Source organism: Pholis gunnellus, assembly GCF_910591455.1.
Source record: "Pholis gunnellus genome assembly, chromosome: 10".
NCBI lineage: Eukaryota > Metazoa > Chordata > Actinopteri > Perciformes > Pholidae > Pholis > Pholis gunnellus.
The window spans coordinates 21,423,043-21,439,851 of record NC_136537.1 but is presented as its reverse complement, the minus strand read 5'-3'; the positions used below and the strand labels follow the sequence as shown (position 1 = coordinate 21,439,851).

The following is a 16,809-nucleotide window of genomic DNA, read 5'->3' as shown; positions in this document are numbered from 1 at the left end:
CATGAGCGTTCAAATTGATATTAGTTTTTTTTCAAAACATGTCTGCTATATTACTTTAACCTTCCCGTTATCATAAAGTTGTGATATTCTAACCCTATTAACCAGTTTAGCCGATCTAAGCCAAAAGGTTACTCAAAGAAAATAATTATAGTGAAATATAAAATTGATAGTTTGGCAATTAATTTGAAAACCAAAAAATGGCCCAAAAAGTACCCTGTCAATTTCTACGCACAATTTCATTATTTCCGACACCAATGGTTTGATTTGGTGGAATCTGTTGATTTGATTTGCATCATCTCAACTCTTTATTGGTCTTAACCTTTGAACAATATCCAGATCAAACAATGTTTAATCATTTATCTAAGCTGTGTGCATGGCTTCATGCTTTCTTGTCTTTTCTGAGATTGCCACTATGGGGCACCAACTTTTGACATTTTCAAGTGGCTTTTAGTTTGTATTTTCAAATGAAATAAATCCAACCATTGTATTGCTTTAATAATAGTAATACATTTACAATTAACCATGGTTATACAATCACCAATGCATTGTTCTCTCTTAATGCTTCTGGTCTCCTTTTGTTTGTCAATACTGTGGCCTAAGCTCTTGTTTGCGAAGTTCTTCATGAACATTTTAACTTTCATGCAGACCAAGTAACAGCATTGTCTCTGTATCAAGCATCGGATAAATAACCAGACATTTGATTCTTTGTTATCTGTAATATGTAGTCACTTTTAATTGATTACTTGTGCAACGTAACCTAAGTAACACACCTTCCTCCACCTCCTATGGAATTTAATTAGCCCCATATATTTATTAAGATAGGACCTTGCTTTCAACTCTGTGCTTTCATCTATGTTCTTTCATATTCGCTAACCAAATCAAGTAAGAGCACACTGCTTTCATGTCACAAAGCAGCACACAAACTGATCTGTATGCGGAGACACGAGTGATGCCATGAGCTGCGAGAAAACCACTAGAGTGTTGATAGAAATATAAATCCTGTTTGCCAAATTTCTATATGAAGCAATTTATTTTAAAAGGCTTCTTTGAGCAGACAAAATGGAATAATTTAATTTTGCTGTCCAAAAAGCAAAACGGTGACACACAAACAACCACCATGCCAGTGATAAACAGAAATGTGCAGCATCTTTGTAAGACAGTCCTTCAACTAAACGTTAGCTTGTGATCATTCTGGTAAAAGTGATGTGTTGGCATTTTGTGAGTAGCAACTAAACAAAGAAAAAAAAAAAAGTGACAAAACTTCTTTTCAACAACAAAAACAAAGTTCAACAGCAAACTTCTTTGAACAAACCAGAAAGCATGAGGGTGATTCTTGTAAGACACTGTGGCCAAATGTTAGCTCAGAGTACAAACCCCACTGGTTCAAAATTACTTTTATCCAAATCTAACAAAAGATCGCTTTCTGTTCGGTTCAACCACAAGTTAATATGTGTACATGTATAGAATGAAGATATTACAATCACTAGCTGGTTTCACTTGACAATCTTCTGCAATATTAGAGCTTTGAGAGGACGGTCAGCAAGCAGCCGGTCAGCACAACACAGAAGGCTACGGTGAAGATTAAGCAGTTGACCAACCCCTGAGAGGAAAAACATGACTTTAAGATCAGTACTCATGTTTGGTGGCTACTGTGTATTTTTTCAGTGGAATTCAATCATCAAAGCATCTCGTTTCCAATTTCAGCTGGATGGCAGTTTCACTAGTGAACCTTCATTTGGTTGAAGTCATGTTCTCCTTGGTAAACTGCTGCTGTACACTTACTAAACAAGGCTAGCATTTATTAGAGCTAATTTACAATGAATGACCAGATCTAGATTGTTGAACATGATCAGTGCTGTGGCACTTACCTTAATCTCTCTGAACACCAAGGTTCCCCACAGTGCTGCAACCAGACCATATCCCTACAGAGTAAAGAAACCAAACAAACGGTTTATTGATCACAAAACAACGATTCATATTAACTTTTAAATCAGTTTCACGACTAACAGGTTTTCTTCATATATATATATATATATACAACAAATACATTAAATAATTAATTAAGTTTATTTAGTAATGCTGTAGGATCCTGAGATAAGAAATTACAGGTTTGGCAACCAGCATGCACAAAACAGCTATGAAGGAAATCATTGTAGACTCTCAGCGGCCCCTCTTTTCTGAACACAAACATCTGCCATCAGGGAGAAGCCAAAGTGAAAAAACAGCCTAAACCCATCGTTTGTTCCAGCCTCCATCATGCTGCTGAACTCTGATAAATTGAGCAATAAATACACATGCCTTTTGCACTTTAGTCTGCCTGTGTTGCCAATGCCAAAAGTCTCTTACTGATTATTTTATGATCATGTCAACAAAGTCTGGCTAAAGTGCAATTCAAATGTCATCTTGCATGGCAGCTAGATTCTTGTGGCATCACATATCACACGAAATCTATCTAGCCAGGCTTCAAATAATGTGTTTATGTTCGGTAAGTCAGAACACGGACCAATCAGCGTCCTGCGAGGAGCTTAAGGCTCTGTGTGTGTGTGTGTGTGTGTGTGTGTGTGTGTGTGTGTGTGTGTGTGTGTGTGTGTGTGTGTGTGTGTGTGTGGAGACATGGAGAGGCAACTTATCGATCAAGCAACAGCTCCTAAAGAGGTTTGGGTAGATGCTGCAAAAGCATCAGTTATATCGGAACTGGAGTTTATTTAATGGCACTGAAGGCATTTCTCAATGGAAAATACATCTGCGCCCTTCTCGCTTCCTTTAGCGTTTGATTGACAGGTGGTTCATCCTATTACCTGCAAAGTTTTTTTCAAAGTGCCTTCAGTGTGCAATGAGTGTGCTTCTCAGGTGGTTCTTCGTAAACAGACCATCTGGCGTGCCAGGTTGATTACAATTGTCTCCAGATAAAAACTAAATTGGACAGTCATCTTTCATTTAGGTCAAAAATATAATGTGCAGATAGCCACAGCATTTATTTAGCAGTGATGGTCTTATGGGAAATTAACTTTTTTTATTATTCTGGACACTCCATACGCTTTTCTGTAGCAGCACCACCAGAGACAGACATCTCAAAATCTCAGATGAATCATGCTTGGCTGAAAACCGCTCAGTTAGATGCAAAAATATGTCTGAAGTGATCAATTTATTATGCTGGTCTGCCAAGGTTTGCAGCTGGCCAACTTCAAGTGGTTGCATATTTCAATTTCCCAGGCCATTCAGCTTTCAGGGCATGTTGCACTTACTGTGCTGACAATAGGAAAGGTAATGACTGGACTCAGGTAGTTATTGGCCAGGAACCAGCTGTACGTGGCCAACGCCCACATCAATCCAGACAATAGCCCTGAAGAGCAAGAGGAGACAGGAGAGTACTTGAGAACGATACAACGCACACAGCAGACTTTATAGTTGCAGACAAAATGTTCCTCGTAAGAAGGACATTTTGCATTGATCTTGCGTCCCCAAGATTGATCTTGGGATCCTAGGGGGGTCCCGAACCATTAGTACGACTCACTAGAGCACATACGCTCAGGATGCCATCAATACCTACAGGGTGAACACCTGACAGACGGTCATCAGTATTAAATGCATTAGATTGCACAGGTGCATCTTGCGAAGTGGTAACTCAGTGTAAACGAGCATTAGTTTTAACAAATATAATGATTCAACATATAATGATAAAGTGTGGATTACCTGGTAGGATGACTCGGGAGTAGATCCTGGGCCTGTTATTCATGGCAGCACAATAGATGGCAAAGTACACCGTGCTTGCGACAAAAATGCCAGAGCACTGCGCATGAACATAGTCGAGGTCTGTGAAGAAGTTGAAATAAGAATTTGTAGTTTTCTGTTTGCAATGAAAAAATCAATTTCCTCTCGTTGCTTTTAAGAAGTCTGTCATTACAGCCAATATCAAAGTTAGAGCTAAAGCTACAAAAGAGAAGAAATACTTCATATTGATCCTTGAGCTAACATACAGACAATGACTTTAGAGTCTCTCAGCAAACTGGATATTAAACCTGGTTCGCTGGAGGATCCAGTGTTATTTATAGACCAACGGTGTGATACAGTCTTAAACCTTTGTTCCAGTTTATATTAAAAGTAAGATATATCAATAGCATCTTTCAAAATAAAAAAAAAAAAGTAAAAGTGAGGTCAGTTATCAAACACTTAAAGCCATACCATAGTCACTGGCTCCATGGAACATGCTGTCAGGGCATGATGAATGGCTCTTAATGTAAAGGACGGGTGCAAAGGAGGATCCGTACAGCAGGCCCGACACAGCAGCAAGCAGGCAGCCTCTAACCAGAGTGACATGATGGATGCATTTCAAAACTCCACTGACAGTTGAATTTCCCCATTGCATACCAAATTGATTCATTACATGCGCATGGTATCATATATTTAGATGTGCACACCTATTTCATTACTTACACTAGGGGCGCTATACTCGCATGCACTTTTAAAGTCTATCACTATGTTTCCAGCGTTATTTTTTGCCTTCATTTAAGGATATCTGCTGTTTGATTGCTTCATTTCAGCGAGAGCTTACATTTCCTCCTGCTTATTATATAAATTTGCTGTTGCAAGGCTGCAATACATTTCCTAAGTGGGATCAAAGTGATGTCTTAAAGAAAGGTTAAGTACATTAACTCAAAAAGAAACACTAGCCAAGAGACAAATCATGTTACATTTAAAACCCAAGCAGGCCAGCAGCTGTAGAAACTAAGGCTTCAAATTCTATCCTTGTTCCTTGGGGGAACATTTCTATTGATGATCAAACAAACCCCATGTTTCATAAACCTGCCCTTGTCGATGCTTGTAGCTTGCAAGAACAATAAATGTGCACGCAGCTCACTGACTGCTAATGAGTTGAGCTCACATGAACCGCCTGGTCTTTGGTCCGATGACATCCATCCAGAACGATGAGGAACTTGGACCATAGCTGCATGAATTTGATCTCTGCAAAAATATGAATTATTAAGTCACGTTGTCCAATAAAGCACCATCAGAACAAACTCTCTCTCTGTGTGTGTGTGTGTGTGTGTGTGTGTGTGTGTGTGTGTGTGTGTGTGTGTGTGTGTGTGTGTGTGTGTGTGTGTGTGTGTGTGTGTGTGTGTGTGTGTGTGTGTGTGTGTGTGTGTGTGTGTGTGTGTGTGTGTGTGTGTGTGTGTGTGTGTGTGTATATAGATTGAGGTTTGAGTGAAGTCAGAAATGACAAAAGAGGTGAGAAATGTAAACTAACATCTAATCAATGTACTCACTCTGTCGAGAAGTAATGGAATTGAATCAGAGTTGGGATGCAGTTCCACATCAGTTTTCACAAAGAAGAAAATCAGACCACTGGAACAAACACAAATGTCATATCTATCCTCGGATGTCCAAAATAGCACTCAAACTGAAATACCATCACCGTTTTGTTGCAACTATTAAACTATAGCACTGGCAAGAAGGAGGGAGACTCTACAGTTTACCTGAGCAGACACAATCCGGCTCCAAAATAATTTAATATCGGCCTGGAAACATCCTGAGCATTCCCAAACCAGCCAAACCTGTGAAAGACAGTCAGCACTCAGATACTCAGTTTATTTTGAATATATTGACAAATTACAGTAAACCTGGGTTGACATCTCTATTAAAGGACCCAGCAAATAACTTGTAAAAATATGTAACATATTTGCATAAACTGTCACTATATCTGGGCAGTAGGGAAATTTGTGAATCTGTGGAAAATCAGGTTCCTCTGCCTCCTTTTAGTGCAACTATCGGCATTTACAAAACTCCACATGAAGACGAACAACCAATCACAGCCAAAAGAGTCCAACTAAAACGTGAACTCTGATCAAAACGGTCAAACTAGGCAGTGTTAATCAAATATGAATCAATATTCTGTAACTACATTGCCTGTGTTTTGCCTTAAATGTTTTCTGAAACACGGTATACAGTTTAGCCGTAAAATTTGAAAGTCTGTGACTTGGCCGCCATTTTTAAAACAGTCTAGCCACAGCCAAGCACTGTCTAAAGCAAACTCATTTTAAAGCTAAACAGTACACTATCCATACGTATCAAGGATCAATTAAAGTCCGTTAAAACACTGGTGCTGCATAGTTTGATTGGAGTTTACAAGCTCCATGAGCTGATTGACCGCTGCGGTAAGAGACCCCTCATCTCAGAATTGGTAATGTTTCTTCTTCGGATGTCGGAGGCAGAACCTTTTTCACAGTTTATCTGTCTGATGTACTACTGTCAGGTTAGAGCGACAGATTGAACAAATATCACCACCAAAAGAAAGGAAATGCATTCTCCATTCTGGCTGAAGGAGCATACATTTATCCGACTCACCATGAACTGGCCCAGGCTATCAACAAACTTGAAGAGCCCCAAATTACACTCCCAAGACCGAGGCCAATTGCTTTAATAACTGGAACAGCTGCTATATTCCCTGTAGATAAAATAGGAGAAAACGTTAGCAACATGCATGTCTTAAAGACCCGTGATGGTCTACAAATGTCAACAATAGAGTCAGCAGGGGCAAATACATGCAGTGCACAAGGTTCTCGGCATACTTTATGCACATTACAGTTGAATACTGGTTTAGCTAGGTGTACCTAATAAACCGACGAGAGTAGTATGAGATTGGGACAAGTAAGTGTCCTTTAAAATGTGTCATATCTCACAGGAACAGTGTCATTTTGGTCTACATTAGATGGAGTGTTTAAGTCCCTTTAAGCAGGTTTTGAGTCAGATCTATCTACACTTGAAGGAGACTTGCTCCAATGAGACCAGTGTGCATTTAACCACATGAAAAATAACACGAACGATTTGGGTTTGGTGTTCTGCTTTATGAAAAATTACCTGTAGCCCAGATGGCACCTCCAAGCATCGCAAAAGGGTAGAATTTGGGCGACTGAAGTATTAAGTCTGCAAACATAGATACAATCCATATCGCTGCACAGTATACCCACTGGAAGAACATACCTGGAACCAGAACACAGACAAATTATCATAAAGGCCTAGAAAACACCACTTGTGGATTTCACTGGAACAACTTCTTTACATAAATATTTTTTTAAGAAAAGCAAGTGCTGTATGCTTACCATCGCCTGTCTCTATTCTTTTTACAGGAACTAAATTGCTTCCATACAACAGCACAGCAACCACATTGGCAGCAATTCCATAGGCCAAATGAGTCATATTGGTTGAGTTGAAGGTGAACTCAAATGTTTCCAGGTTGCCAGCTCTAGCATTTTTCCCATGTTTAGCACCTGGATGAATTTTCAAGCAAAACAAAACACCCAGCATTGTCGATTTTGGACAACAGACCAGCCTCAGGCTTCTCCTTCACATACAAATTATGGTTCCCGTACCTTGTTCAGCAGCATGTTCAGTGCTGTGACAGCTCACCATCAATAATGTGGTAACAAATAAAAGCAGAGGTGGGTATTTTGCTTCAGGCATTTTAAAATAAATATTTGTTTTCCAGGATGTAGCTGGTGCACGGTGTTAAAAAAAACAGCTAAAGGCCCCGTGTGTCTGCAGTGGGGAGGAGCGACACTCAGCCAGGTGCTGCCAATTATCTAATCACTCAATCCAACACGTCATGCTGCAGTGGATTCACAGCAACAGGGAGCAGGAGGAAATAAAGTCCTGTGAGCTTCATCTCACAAGTTGTAGTTAAACTCATGTGTATATTTGATTAAATGTGATGAATTGCTGTAAAGTTCAAACAAGCATTACACACAAATATATAAATAAGTGATCTCAATATTGCTGTTTTAGGTTCAGAGTGGTGAAAAGTAACTTTAGTAAATGTACTTAAGTACTGTATCCAACAATTTTGAGGTATTTGTACTGAGCTTATTTTCAATTTTCTGCTACTTCATAGTTCTACCCCAGTACATTTCTGATATTATACGCATTATCAACTACAATTTGATTACCTTATTTACTAGTTACTTTGTAGAATCAGATCGATAACATTACAAAATATGATATGTAGATAAATAGTACAGGTTATGCTGCCCAGCACATAAAGTATATAAAGTAACATGGCACTTTAAATAAATGTTTTAACGCTTAAGTAAAAAATGTAATGCATGACTTCAAGGTCTAAGTACTTCCTTCACCTCTGCAGGTTTTGCAGTGACTGAGGAGGACAGCACTCATCTGGACATCAGTAGTCTTTATAGGCCACAACACAATAGTTCTATATTTAAAGATGTTGGTATTGGGGTCAGGAAATCCTGTAGCTGCTGCCTACAGCCTGCATCTCCCTTACACCGGAGGAAATATTTGTTTCCTGCTGTTAACTGTTTCCCTTTTCTACTCTATTGTGTCCAAGTTTGCACCCAGCCAATTAAGAATTAAGGACCAGCAGATGTCGCCTAAAACGCGTGATGCATTATGGACCAAATGTTCTTAGCACTTCAACTTAAATAATGACCATCACCTCAAAACTCTGTATTTTGATTTAATCAAACAATATGACCATAAAGTCAACGATTCGTGTGACATTTTAGCAACAGCTAGGAGTTGTATTTGTTTTATTTTATTAAAAACAATAGTTAGGCTATTAAAAATACAAAACGGCTGATTTCCCTAATATTCCTATTCACGCTGAAAACGTTGCGTGGGAGGATTTCCACAATATTAGGGTATATGGCAACGTTATCTGCTACTTTTTACAACTAGAGTACGTTTGCAGAAAATGTAATGAAGTTTGATATAAAAGCCTATGGTGCTTATCAGGCTGTATGTGTTAGAGGATTATAGCAATAACTAAAAGAAGACATGAAAAAAAAAAAAAAACTTCGAGTAGTCTTACGTTGGGTTGGAGGGTGGTTTCCCAGCCCGTCCATCCCATAAATACGGAGTCGTCTTCGTGCACCAGTGGCCTCACATCCTTCCTTCCAAAATGACTTTCGGGAGCTGTGCGCTCCTCCTTAGTTTGAGTTTGGCTCGAAAAAGACAGTCAACCATGATAATAACATAAGTTCTAATGGGGAAGTCTCGCTTTCACTGGCTGTTCTTCCCTTGTCTAAGACTGACCAGCAGCTTTCGGAGGTGCCCTCTTTCAAACAGGAGTTTGATAATTGCGAGCGCATGTGTTGTTTATTTGTTGGTGGTGGTTTCACAAGTTGGATACTCACAGCAGCACCGGGACAGAAGGATCGAGAAAGAGAAGTACCGGCACACCCGTGGATTGTATAATTTGGATATTTCAGACTCTGTGGATTTGCAGACCGGTGCGAGCTTTGTGGTCCCGACACGGTCTAACGTGGTGTACATAACGCTTAAGTCTAAGCGCTTAAAACCAGCACATATTCGTGGTACAATCAGACCAAAACTGAGGAGAAAAGTGAGGAGGAATAAGGATGAGGCTTATTCAGCTTTTACGCAGAATAAACGTGGCACTTTGGAGCGGGACGCTGGCCAAACTAAGCGCATAATTGCATCCAATACTTCACGGGGAGAAACCAGGGATGTGTATTACAAATCTTTGGAAATAATCCATACGGACGCACAGGCAGACTCTCACATCAGTTCTATACGTATATACAGCCAGAAGGCACCGCCGTGGTTCAGCCACCATGACGTGAAAGACATGCGCTTTCTTGCGGATGCCAAAGTTGTGCGCATCAAAGAAGTTTCTCGTAGAGACTCTCCATCACTTCTGGTATTTGAGGGCGAGACAAGCGTTTCAACGACCAACCTGAAACACACACAACGGAGCAATGTATGTGGAGGGCAGTGTGGAGTTATCAGCAGCCCCGTGGACACCACTGAGGTCTTTGCTTTTCATCTGGACAGGGTGCTGGGGCTCAATAGGACATTACCAGCCGTAAGCAGAAGGTTCAACGTCCTTTACGGTATGTTCACAGACACCAGTACAAAATCCCCCATTTGCTGACCGAAACAAAGAAAGATAGAGCAGTAGGGAGGTGGGATGGATATCTCTAAGCAAAATTAATGTCATTTTCCAACTTTTTATTTTGGGGTATTTTGAAGGTAAAGCCATTGAAACACAGACTCATACAGGACAAACTGTTTGAATGTGTTTTTAACCCTTGAGTCACTGAATGTCATGCACAAATTAAATGAAGGATCCATTAAATCAGGTGCTCTGGAGTCTAGTGGTGAGACAGATCGGTGCTGAAGATCCAACAGCCATGTGCTTTTGAGCAACACACAGAGTCTCTGCACATTGTGTGAGCAGGACTGTTGTCAGGATCACATGAGTCAAGACTATTTCGAGATCAGAGCCAGTCCAGACATATTCAGGGCCAAACGCATCAATAAACAATATGCACATATTTCCATGGCAGAAGGTTATTTTAGGTTTAAATTCAAACTTCTACCAGAACTTTGAGAATGGCAGCAGACTCTTACAAGGTGTGCATTTAGGACGTTAGGGGCACATACACAGCAGGAGACATAGAGCCACCGCCCACTTTCCTTTCTTCTTCACTCCACCGATATTCCGTCTTTGCCTAACATCTGTGTCTGTTTTTACGCCTGCAAAGGAAACAAGAAACTCGTACCTTTTCCACTGTGAGTCAGATAACACAACATCCTGTTTCTGGGAGCTTGATTTGTTAGTGATTTCTTCAAACACTGATTTAACGGTTCACCCCAAAATAAAAATGGTTTCCTCTTAGTTGTAGTGCTATGTTTCAGTCTAGATTGTTTTGGTGTGAGCTGCCATGTTTTGGAGATCCAGGTGTAGAGGTGTCTGCCTTATCTGGAATATAATGGAACTAGATGGCACTCGGCTTGTGTTGCTCAAAGCGCCAATAAAATACATCGTGACAGCTCAACAGCAGTGTCTCTTTCCAGAAATCATGACCAATCATTACTTAAGATAATCCCCAGATCATGTTGTGAGCAGTTTCATGTAACTATAACTCGGCAACGGACACAAAAACAGTCCAGATTGATAAATATAGCACTACAGAGGAAAAGTTATTTTATTTTTATTTTGGGGTGCAACTGTTTAAAATGAATGCTTTGCAAAATTAAAGAATATAAATATTTCAAAATGTCCCTAGCGCCATAAATGGTAGTCCAGTTTTGATCTGCTAAAGTAACCACGGTAAACAATGAGGTCATGCTGTGCAAGTGTGTATATGTTAACCAACGATGAAGTGGGCAGTATCCATTGCTCAGTCAGCTTTTCCTGGATAAAGAAAAAAGTTAAAATAGTCACTGAGACGGAACAGTTGCTGAAACTTGGCCATGTAATCCTTTTATCCTCCCTCTTTAGATGGCCAGCCCTGTCCAGTGGTGTTATGGGATGCATCTCTCTACCCAGAAGGCCGTGCTGCAGGCTGGTCCACCATGAGGTTAACATGGGGGGAGTACCAGAGCTCCCTGAAACAGAGATGCTGGCATAAAAACATCAACCCAAAGCCGGACTCTGGCTGCTCCACAGTTCATCACTATGAGTGGAGTAAACTGGCTCTGTTTGACTTCCTGTTACAGGTAACAAAAGCTGTTTGAAAACCATCATAATGGAAGACTGATTTATAAATTCCACATTTCTCTGAATGTGAACAAAAAGTTCTTCTGTTTGCTTTTGTGCAGTTCGAGCCACTCTTTATCGAATTCCAAAAATACTTCATGAATTACTTTTGCAAACATCCTTCTTTGGCCAAAACAGATGTCTTGTTTCCTGTGTGGAAGGCCCGGCTCTCTGATCAGATTTTGGCATTGGGTACACATCTCCTAAGAATTCTTTAAAATTCATCCCATGATCAAGAAAGAGCAAATGTAACAGAGTGAGGAAATGGAAAATACATACTTTTATTCCAATAGTTTGGATACCTTTAGAACTATTAAATCAGCCATTGAGGTCATAGTGCCACAGCTTTTATTATGTATCTTTGTTCTTTATTTAAAGTTCCTCATAAATAAGTAAAGAGAAATTCATTTTATGCAGTTAATAAAAACAGATATCATACAGATTGGACACATAACACACATTGTTTAAGACACAAGTGACCTGAATATAATGATGTTATTATATTGGATTTTTCATAATGAATAATAAAATAACCAAATGTCGCAGAGGTGACAAAAACCATCTCTGAATACAGAAGCTAATGTTGAACTCCTCTGTGTGTTGAGAAAACTTCTATGAATATTTTTGAAGTTAGGGCCTCAATAGATAACTTAACTTCTGTTTATGATTGTCTTGGTGATGATTGTAATCTCTTTAGACGTTAGAGGTTATCCTTCCATAAATAAGGCAACGTCATCAAATCCTCCTTTTCATATTTTATGTGATATGACAATACAACCAGAATTTCCGAATGCAATCAATAACCTCTGCATATGTATACACTGAAAGTACGTTATGATACATTCAAATTACATTGAAATCATAATGTCAAATAACGGTTAAAAAATAAAAAACAGTTTTTGTTTGAAATGATCATTTCAATTTTATAAATGATAAAAGTCCGCCATGACCTACCTACTCTGTCACCTGCAACTAAACTAAACTTGGCTTGATCAATGCCTCTGTGAAAGCTCGTCAATCAGAGTTGTACCTAATCCTGGCTAATCCTGGCGAGTGACATCTTTTCCTTGTTTTCACTTAGTCGTTGAGAGCATCATCTGAAACCTCTGCCAATTAAATGGTTTAGCATATAGAGAGTGACGGACAGGCTAAAGCTGTAGTTGGTATTATGGGTTGGCAGTCCTTGTGGAGGAAGCAGGGGTTATAGATTAAGAACAGTCCGCTGTGCTGTCATGTCACTCTAATTGATGTCAATATCGAATCAAATAAACAGTGCTCATACCAAAGATGCACTACAAAAGCCAGCCTGCTGGATGTGTTTAGTTTTTCTCTGTAAGATAATTGCATTTATTTGATCCCCATGATGTAGTCCGTGAGATAATGTATAAGGGATCCAGTCAATATTGCAAAATATGCTTGCTTAGGGCAAAACAACCTGTCATCCAACACTTAAAGAAAAGAGAAAAACTCCATGAATACCAATGTGAAGACATTGCTGAAGACATATGAACCTTGTCTTTCAGATTCACAACCGTCTGGATCCGAGCTGCTGTGGATTCAGGCCCAGGCAGGAGGATGTGTGCGTGAAACTCGGCCACAACACTGGATGTGGGGACCAAAACCACATTCAACTGGCAAACATCATCCGCAGGGGCCACGACCCCAGGCACCTGGTCTTTACCACCAACAAGGGGTTCTTCGACCGCAATGAGGACAACCTGGACTTCAGGCTCCTGGAAGGAATCAAAGAGTAAGTTTATCACAAAAACATTAATTATGTGATAAATACTCTATAAATAGATTACATTTCACTCAGATTTAGTTTGCTGTGCTTCAAACATCCAAAACTGACATGTGGAAAAGCAATGTATATTTCCACAAACAATACGCCTCATTCATGACAGTTTGTACACACAAATGTGATCAAAATATGGACTTTCGTCAGATTCATCAATGTTTTCCTTTTTACAAAATATAAGGCTAATAATATAAATGATTGAAACTGTCCACAGCAAGGATTTTGTTGGAGCACAAGTGATTGTTGTCTTTCTTGGGATTTTTTTAGTACGTTTTTACAACATAAGAGCTGAAAAAGCTCATTTTGATATCTGAAAGGAGTGTGTTGAGTCTCTGCAAGGCTTGTGGAGCAACTTTGAAATTAATATTTTGCACACAATATTCTGCAAACACATGCATGAAGCAGTTTTTTAACAAACAAAAACTTTTTCTAATCCCGTTTTGATCATTTAAACCTCATAATATTGCAAACAGTATTTCGATCTGGCTCAATAAAGTAAATGTTTTCTTTTGGATTTGAATCTCTCGGGCGTAATAATGTTCCTTCTGTTCATCCCCCACCTGTCTGTGTGGATCTGTGATTCAAAACCACAATGCCAAAACGTTCCTTTCTTTTCATCCGTCTTTTGATCGATGAATCACTGAGATACTGTGATACCAGTGGGGGGGGGGGGGGGACAGAAGAGAAACTGTTGTTTGGCAAGTTTTGTTTGTGTCTCTCCCCAAACGTGGATCCTTGTGATCAATCTTTTTTTGTCTCATGTTGATTTCGTTGTATATCTGAGATGCTTTTATCCCTTTGAATTTGATCAAAGTTAAATAAACTGCTTTGACATTTTATTCCATGTACAACATGCAGATTCGCAGTTTCTTGGAGATTCTGAGCAGCTTGAAAACATAAACATAGTCAGCAACCACTTAGCAATGTCTCCATGGCTCTTCTCCAGTCGTCTTCAAAGTCTTGGTCATGTCCCCCCCCCCCCCCCCCCCCCCTCTCTCTCTCTGTTGTGGTTTTTCATTTTTGATGTACAAACATTTCTCTGAGGCAAAACGCCTCTGCAGGAAATAATGAAATCCATCCAAAACTTAGCGAGGCAAGGCACACAACTGTCTCTGATTCAAGCAGGAAATACCCTTCAGTTCATTCACAACCATCTACCAGCCTGCTAAGTACATAGGACAGCAGTCAGCTCCAAGCCAGTGCGGCACAGCTTCACATTATATATATGCGTATATGTACATTTTTTTCTATCTCTGCTGATATTTCGTGTGTTTGAGTGGAGCCTTTACCCACTTTAAAATGTCACACAAAATACCATGCTTACTAACTTTAATGTAGTCGTACGAACGACCTCAGAGACAACTAATGCTGAAGTGATTGGGTATTTGAAATTGTAACTGCCAAGAAGCAAAGACAATGTGATATCAGAAATATATGTGGAATGACCACAATGCTAGGATAAAAAAAATAATCCTGGCAACTATGATGCTTATCATCAGATTTCCAAAACGTTTTTTACCACACGCTACCAGTTGGTAGATATCTGTTGAGTCGAGCAACCTAACATGACTTTGGCATATAGCCATTATTAGTAATAACGCTAGCGCATCTTTTTCAGATTGTAACAGCAATCCCTGGAGTGGTTGGGACTTATTTCACAGTTTCACAATTGCGTCCACAAACAGGCTAACTCCTGTCCTGAACCCTTTTTTGGAAGCTGCTGCATACCTGTGCACCTATGCCCTTGTTGTTCTATCCCTACAGCTTGTGTTGTTTGCTGCACTCTTGCCTGAGGGTTCATACCTACCTACCATGTTCAGCATGTTGGTACACCCATAATAACAGGGTAGCTTTGCCCATTGAGAATGAATCAAATTATTTCTACTCCCAGCCATGAGCAGCTCTTCCTCTGAGACATGCGGCTGAAACTAAAACTCCAATTTGATTACACTTGTTCTTCCTGACTCACTCTCTGTCTTTCTCCAGGCTGCCAGAGCAGGCGGTGTTGGTGCTGAAGAACAAGAGGCTGAGGGAGAAGCTCCTCCAGTCTCTCTTCCTGGACCAGACATACTGGGAGAGCCAGGGCGGCCGGCAGGGCATCGACAAGCTCATCGATGTAATTGAGAGGCGGGCGAAGGTCCTCCTCACCTACATCAACGCTCATGGGATCAAAATCATCACAATGAATGTGTGATGAGAGTCAAGTGACCTCAATAGTGCGACACAGATAAAGTAGAATAACGGCTTGATCTCTGTGACTTCACTTAATGTCCTTTTACAAGACACTGGAGCTCAATCCACTTACATTTTCTAAGTGGCTCTGATGTCATCATGTAATGTCATTTGCAAGTTCTTTAATATGAACTATCACAAGAACATGTGAGCATAATGGTGTCAAGGGAAACTGGTCCTAATCTTCATCTTTTAAAAATTCACAAGATTAATGAATAATTAGAGTTCTTTCTCTAATTATTCGTAAAGTAACAATTATCACATCGCTAATGAAGGACTTATTATAAATGGCACGATCCTTTTAAAATAGCGTTGTGGTGTTGTTAATAACTGTGGAATAGAAATCTTCTTTTGCAGTAATGGAAACCAGTCATTTGCATAAGAGCCTGAGAGACGCTATAATTTAACTCATCAAGGTGAAATTATTTTTCCGGCGGTGACGAATACACTGCCATCATTGTGTACAGAATATGCTGCAGTTATAACTTGGCTCCTCCTGAGGCCTCGCATTAAGTGTAATTTGCTTTGTGTATGACTGGAATGCACTCAATGATACTTGAATGCACTCCTCAAGTGTGGTGCAGGAATTACAGTAAGTTGTGGATAAAGGCTCTTAAAGCCACAACCCAGATCCACTTGGCTAGATTAGGATGACACATTCGCTGACTTTCCATTCTAATGAATTCTTATTTAATCTTGTGTACAGTCTAACATTTCAAGTCTTCATGAAGTTTTCAACATGACTTATTATCATTTGATTATGGAAACAGCTTTGCATTGTGTCTATACTTTATAAACTGAAGAACTTTAAGATGAGAAGTCAGATGGTGTTATTCTGTTTTATATGCACTCTTATTTTCAATTTAACACCTTAAGCTGTAATCATTTTCACTGTATTTATTGATTTTTTTTACTTTCTTCTTAAATTGTTGACGATTTTCGAGCATCAGAAGGTCAATCAATAAAAGCATTTATTTGGCAAATATTTAAGCTTTGTTTGATAATGTCTTATTTTGGAAAAGAGCAACATTTCAGTCATTGATAATACATTTTGGCTTATATTGAATTTTGGCTTGAGAAATGACAACACGTCATTTGTAAATCCCTACTTTACTGTGATTGTATAAAACCGTTGCTTCTTAAATTGTCTGCAATGACACAGCCACCATCAAAAAACTTGTTAAAGTACATACAATCTTAAAAGCAAGAGCAAAGACAATTTTCTTTCTCATGTCTCCTCAATATCTGTCAAAGCATG

General features: G+C 39.5%; 2 protein-coding genes across 2 annotated transcripts; one reads left to right on the top strand and one right to left on the bottom strand.

Moving 5' to 3' along the window:
- Positions 1-1,516: 1,516 nt before the first annotated feature.
- On the bottom strand, positions 1,517-7,407 carry tmem144b (transmembrane protein 144b; the record flags this gene model as incomplete). The annotated part of the gene is made up of 12 exons (XM_079167555.1): positions 1,517-1,600; positions 1,869-1,922; positions 3,246-3,343; positions 3,694-3,813; positions 4,183-4,301; positions 4,883-4,962; positions 5,265-5,343; positions 5,475-5,552; positions 6,343-6,442; positions 6,856-6,978; positions 7,098-7,265; positions 7,368-7,407. The coding sequence occupies 12 exons, from the start codon at positions 7,405-7,407 to the stop codon at positions 1,517-1,519; spliced, it is 1,143 nt and encodes a 380-aa protein (XP_079023681.1).
- Positions 7,408-8,998: 1,591 nt separating this feature from the next.
- On the top strand, positions 8,999-16,525 carry gask1b (golgi associated kinase 1B; the record flags this gene model as incomplete). Its single annotated transcript, XM_079167835.1, has 4 exons — positions 8,999-9,869; positions 11,264-11,481; positions 13,045-13,271; positions 15,306-16,525. The coding sequence occupies 4 exons, from the start codon at positions 8,999-9,001 to the stop codon at positions 15,511-15,513; spliced, it is 1,524 nt and encodes a 507-aa protein (XP_079023961.1). The 3' UTR covers positions 15,514-16,525.
- Between the last annotated feature and the right edge of the window lie 284 nt (positions 16,526-16,809).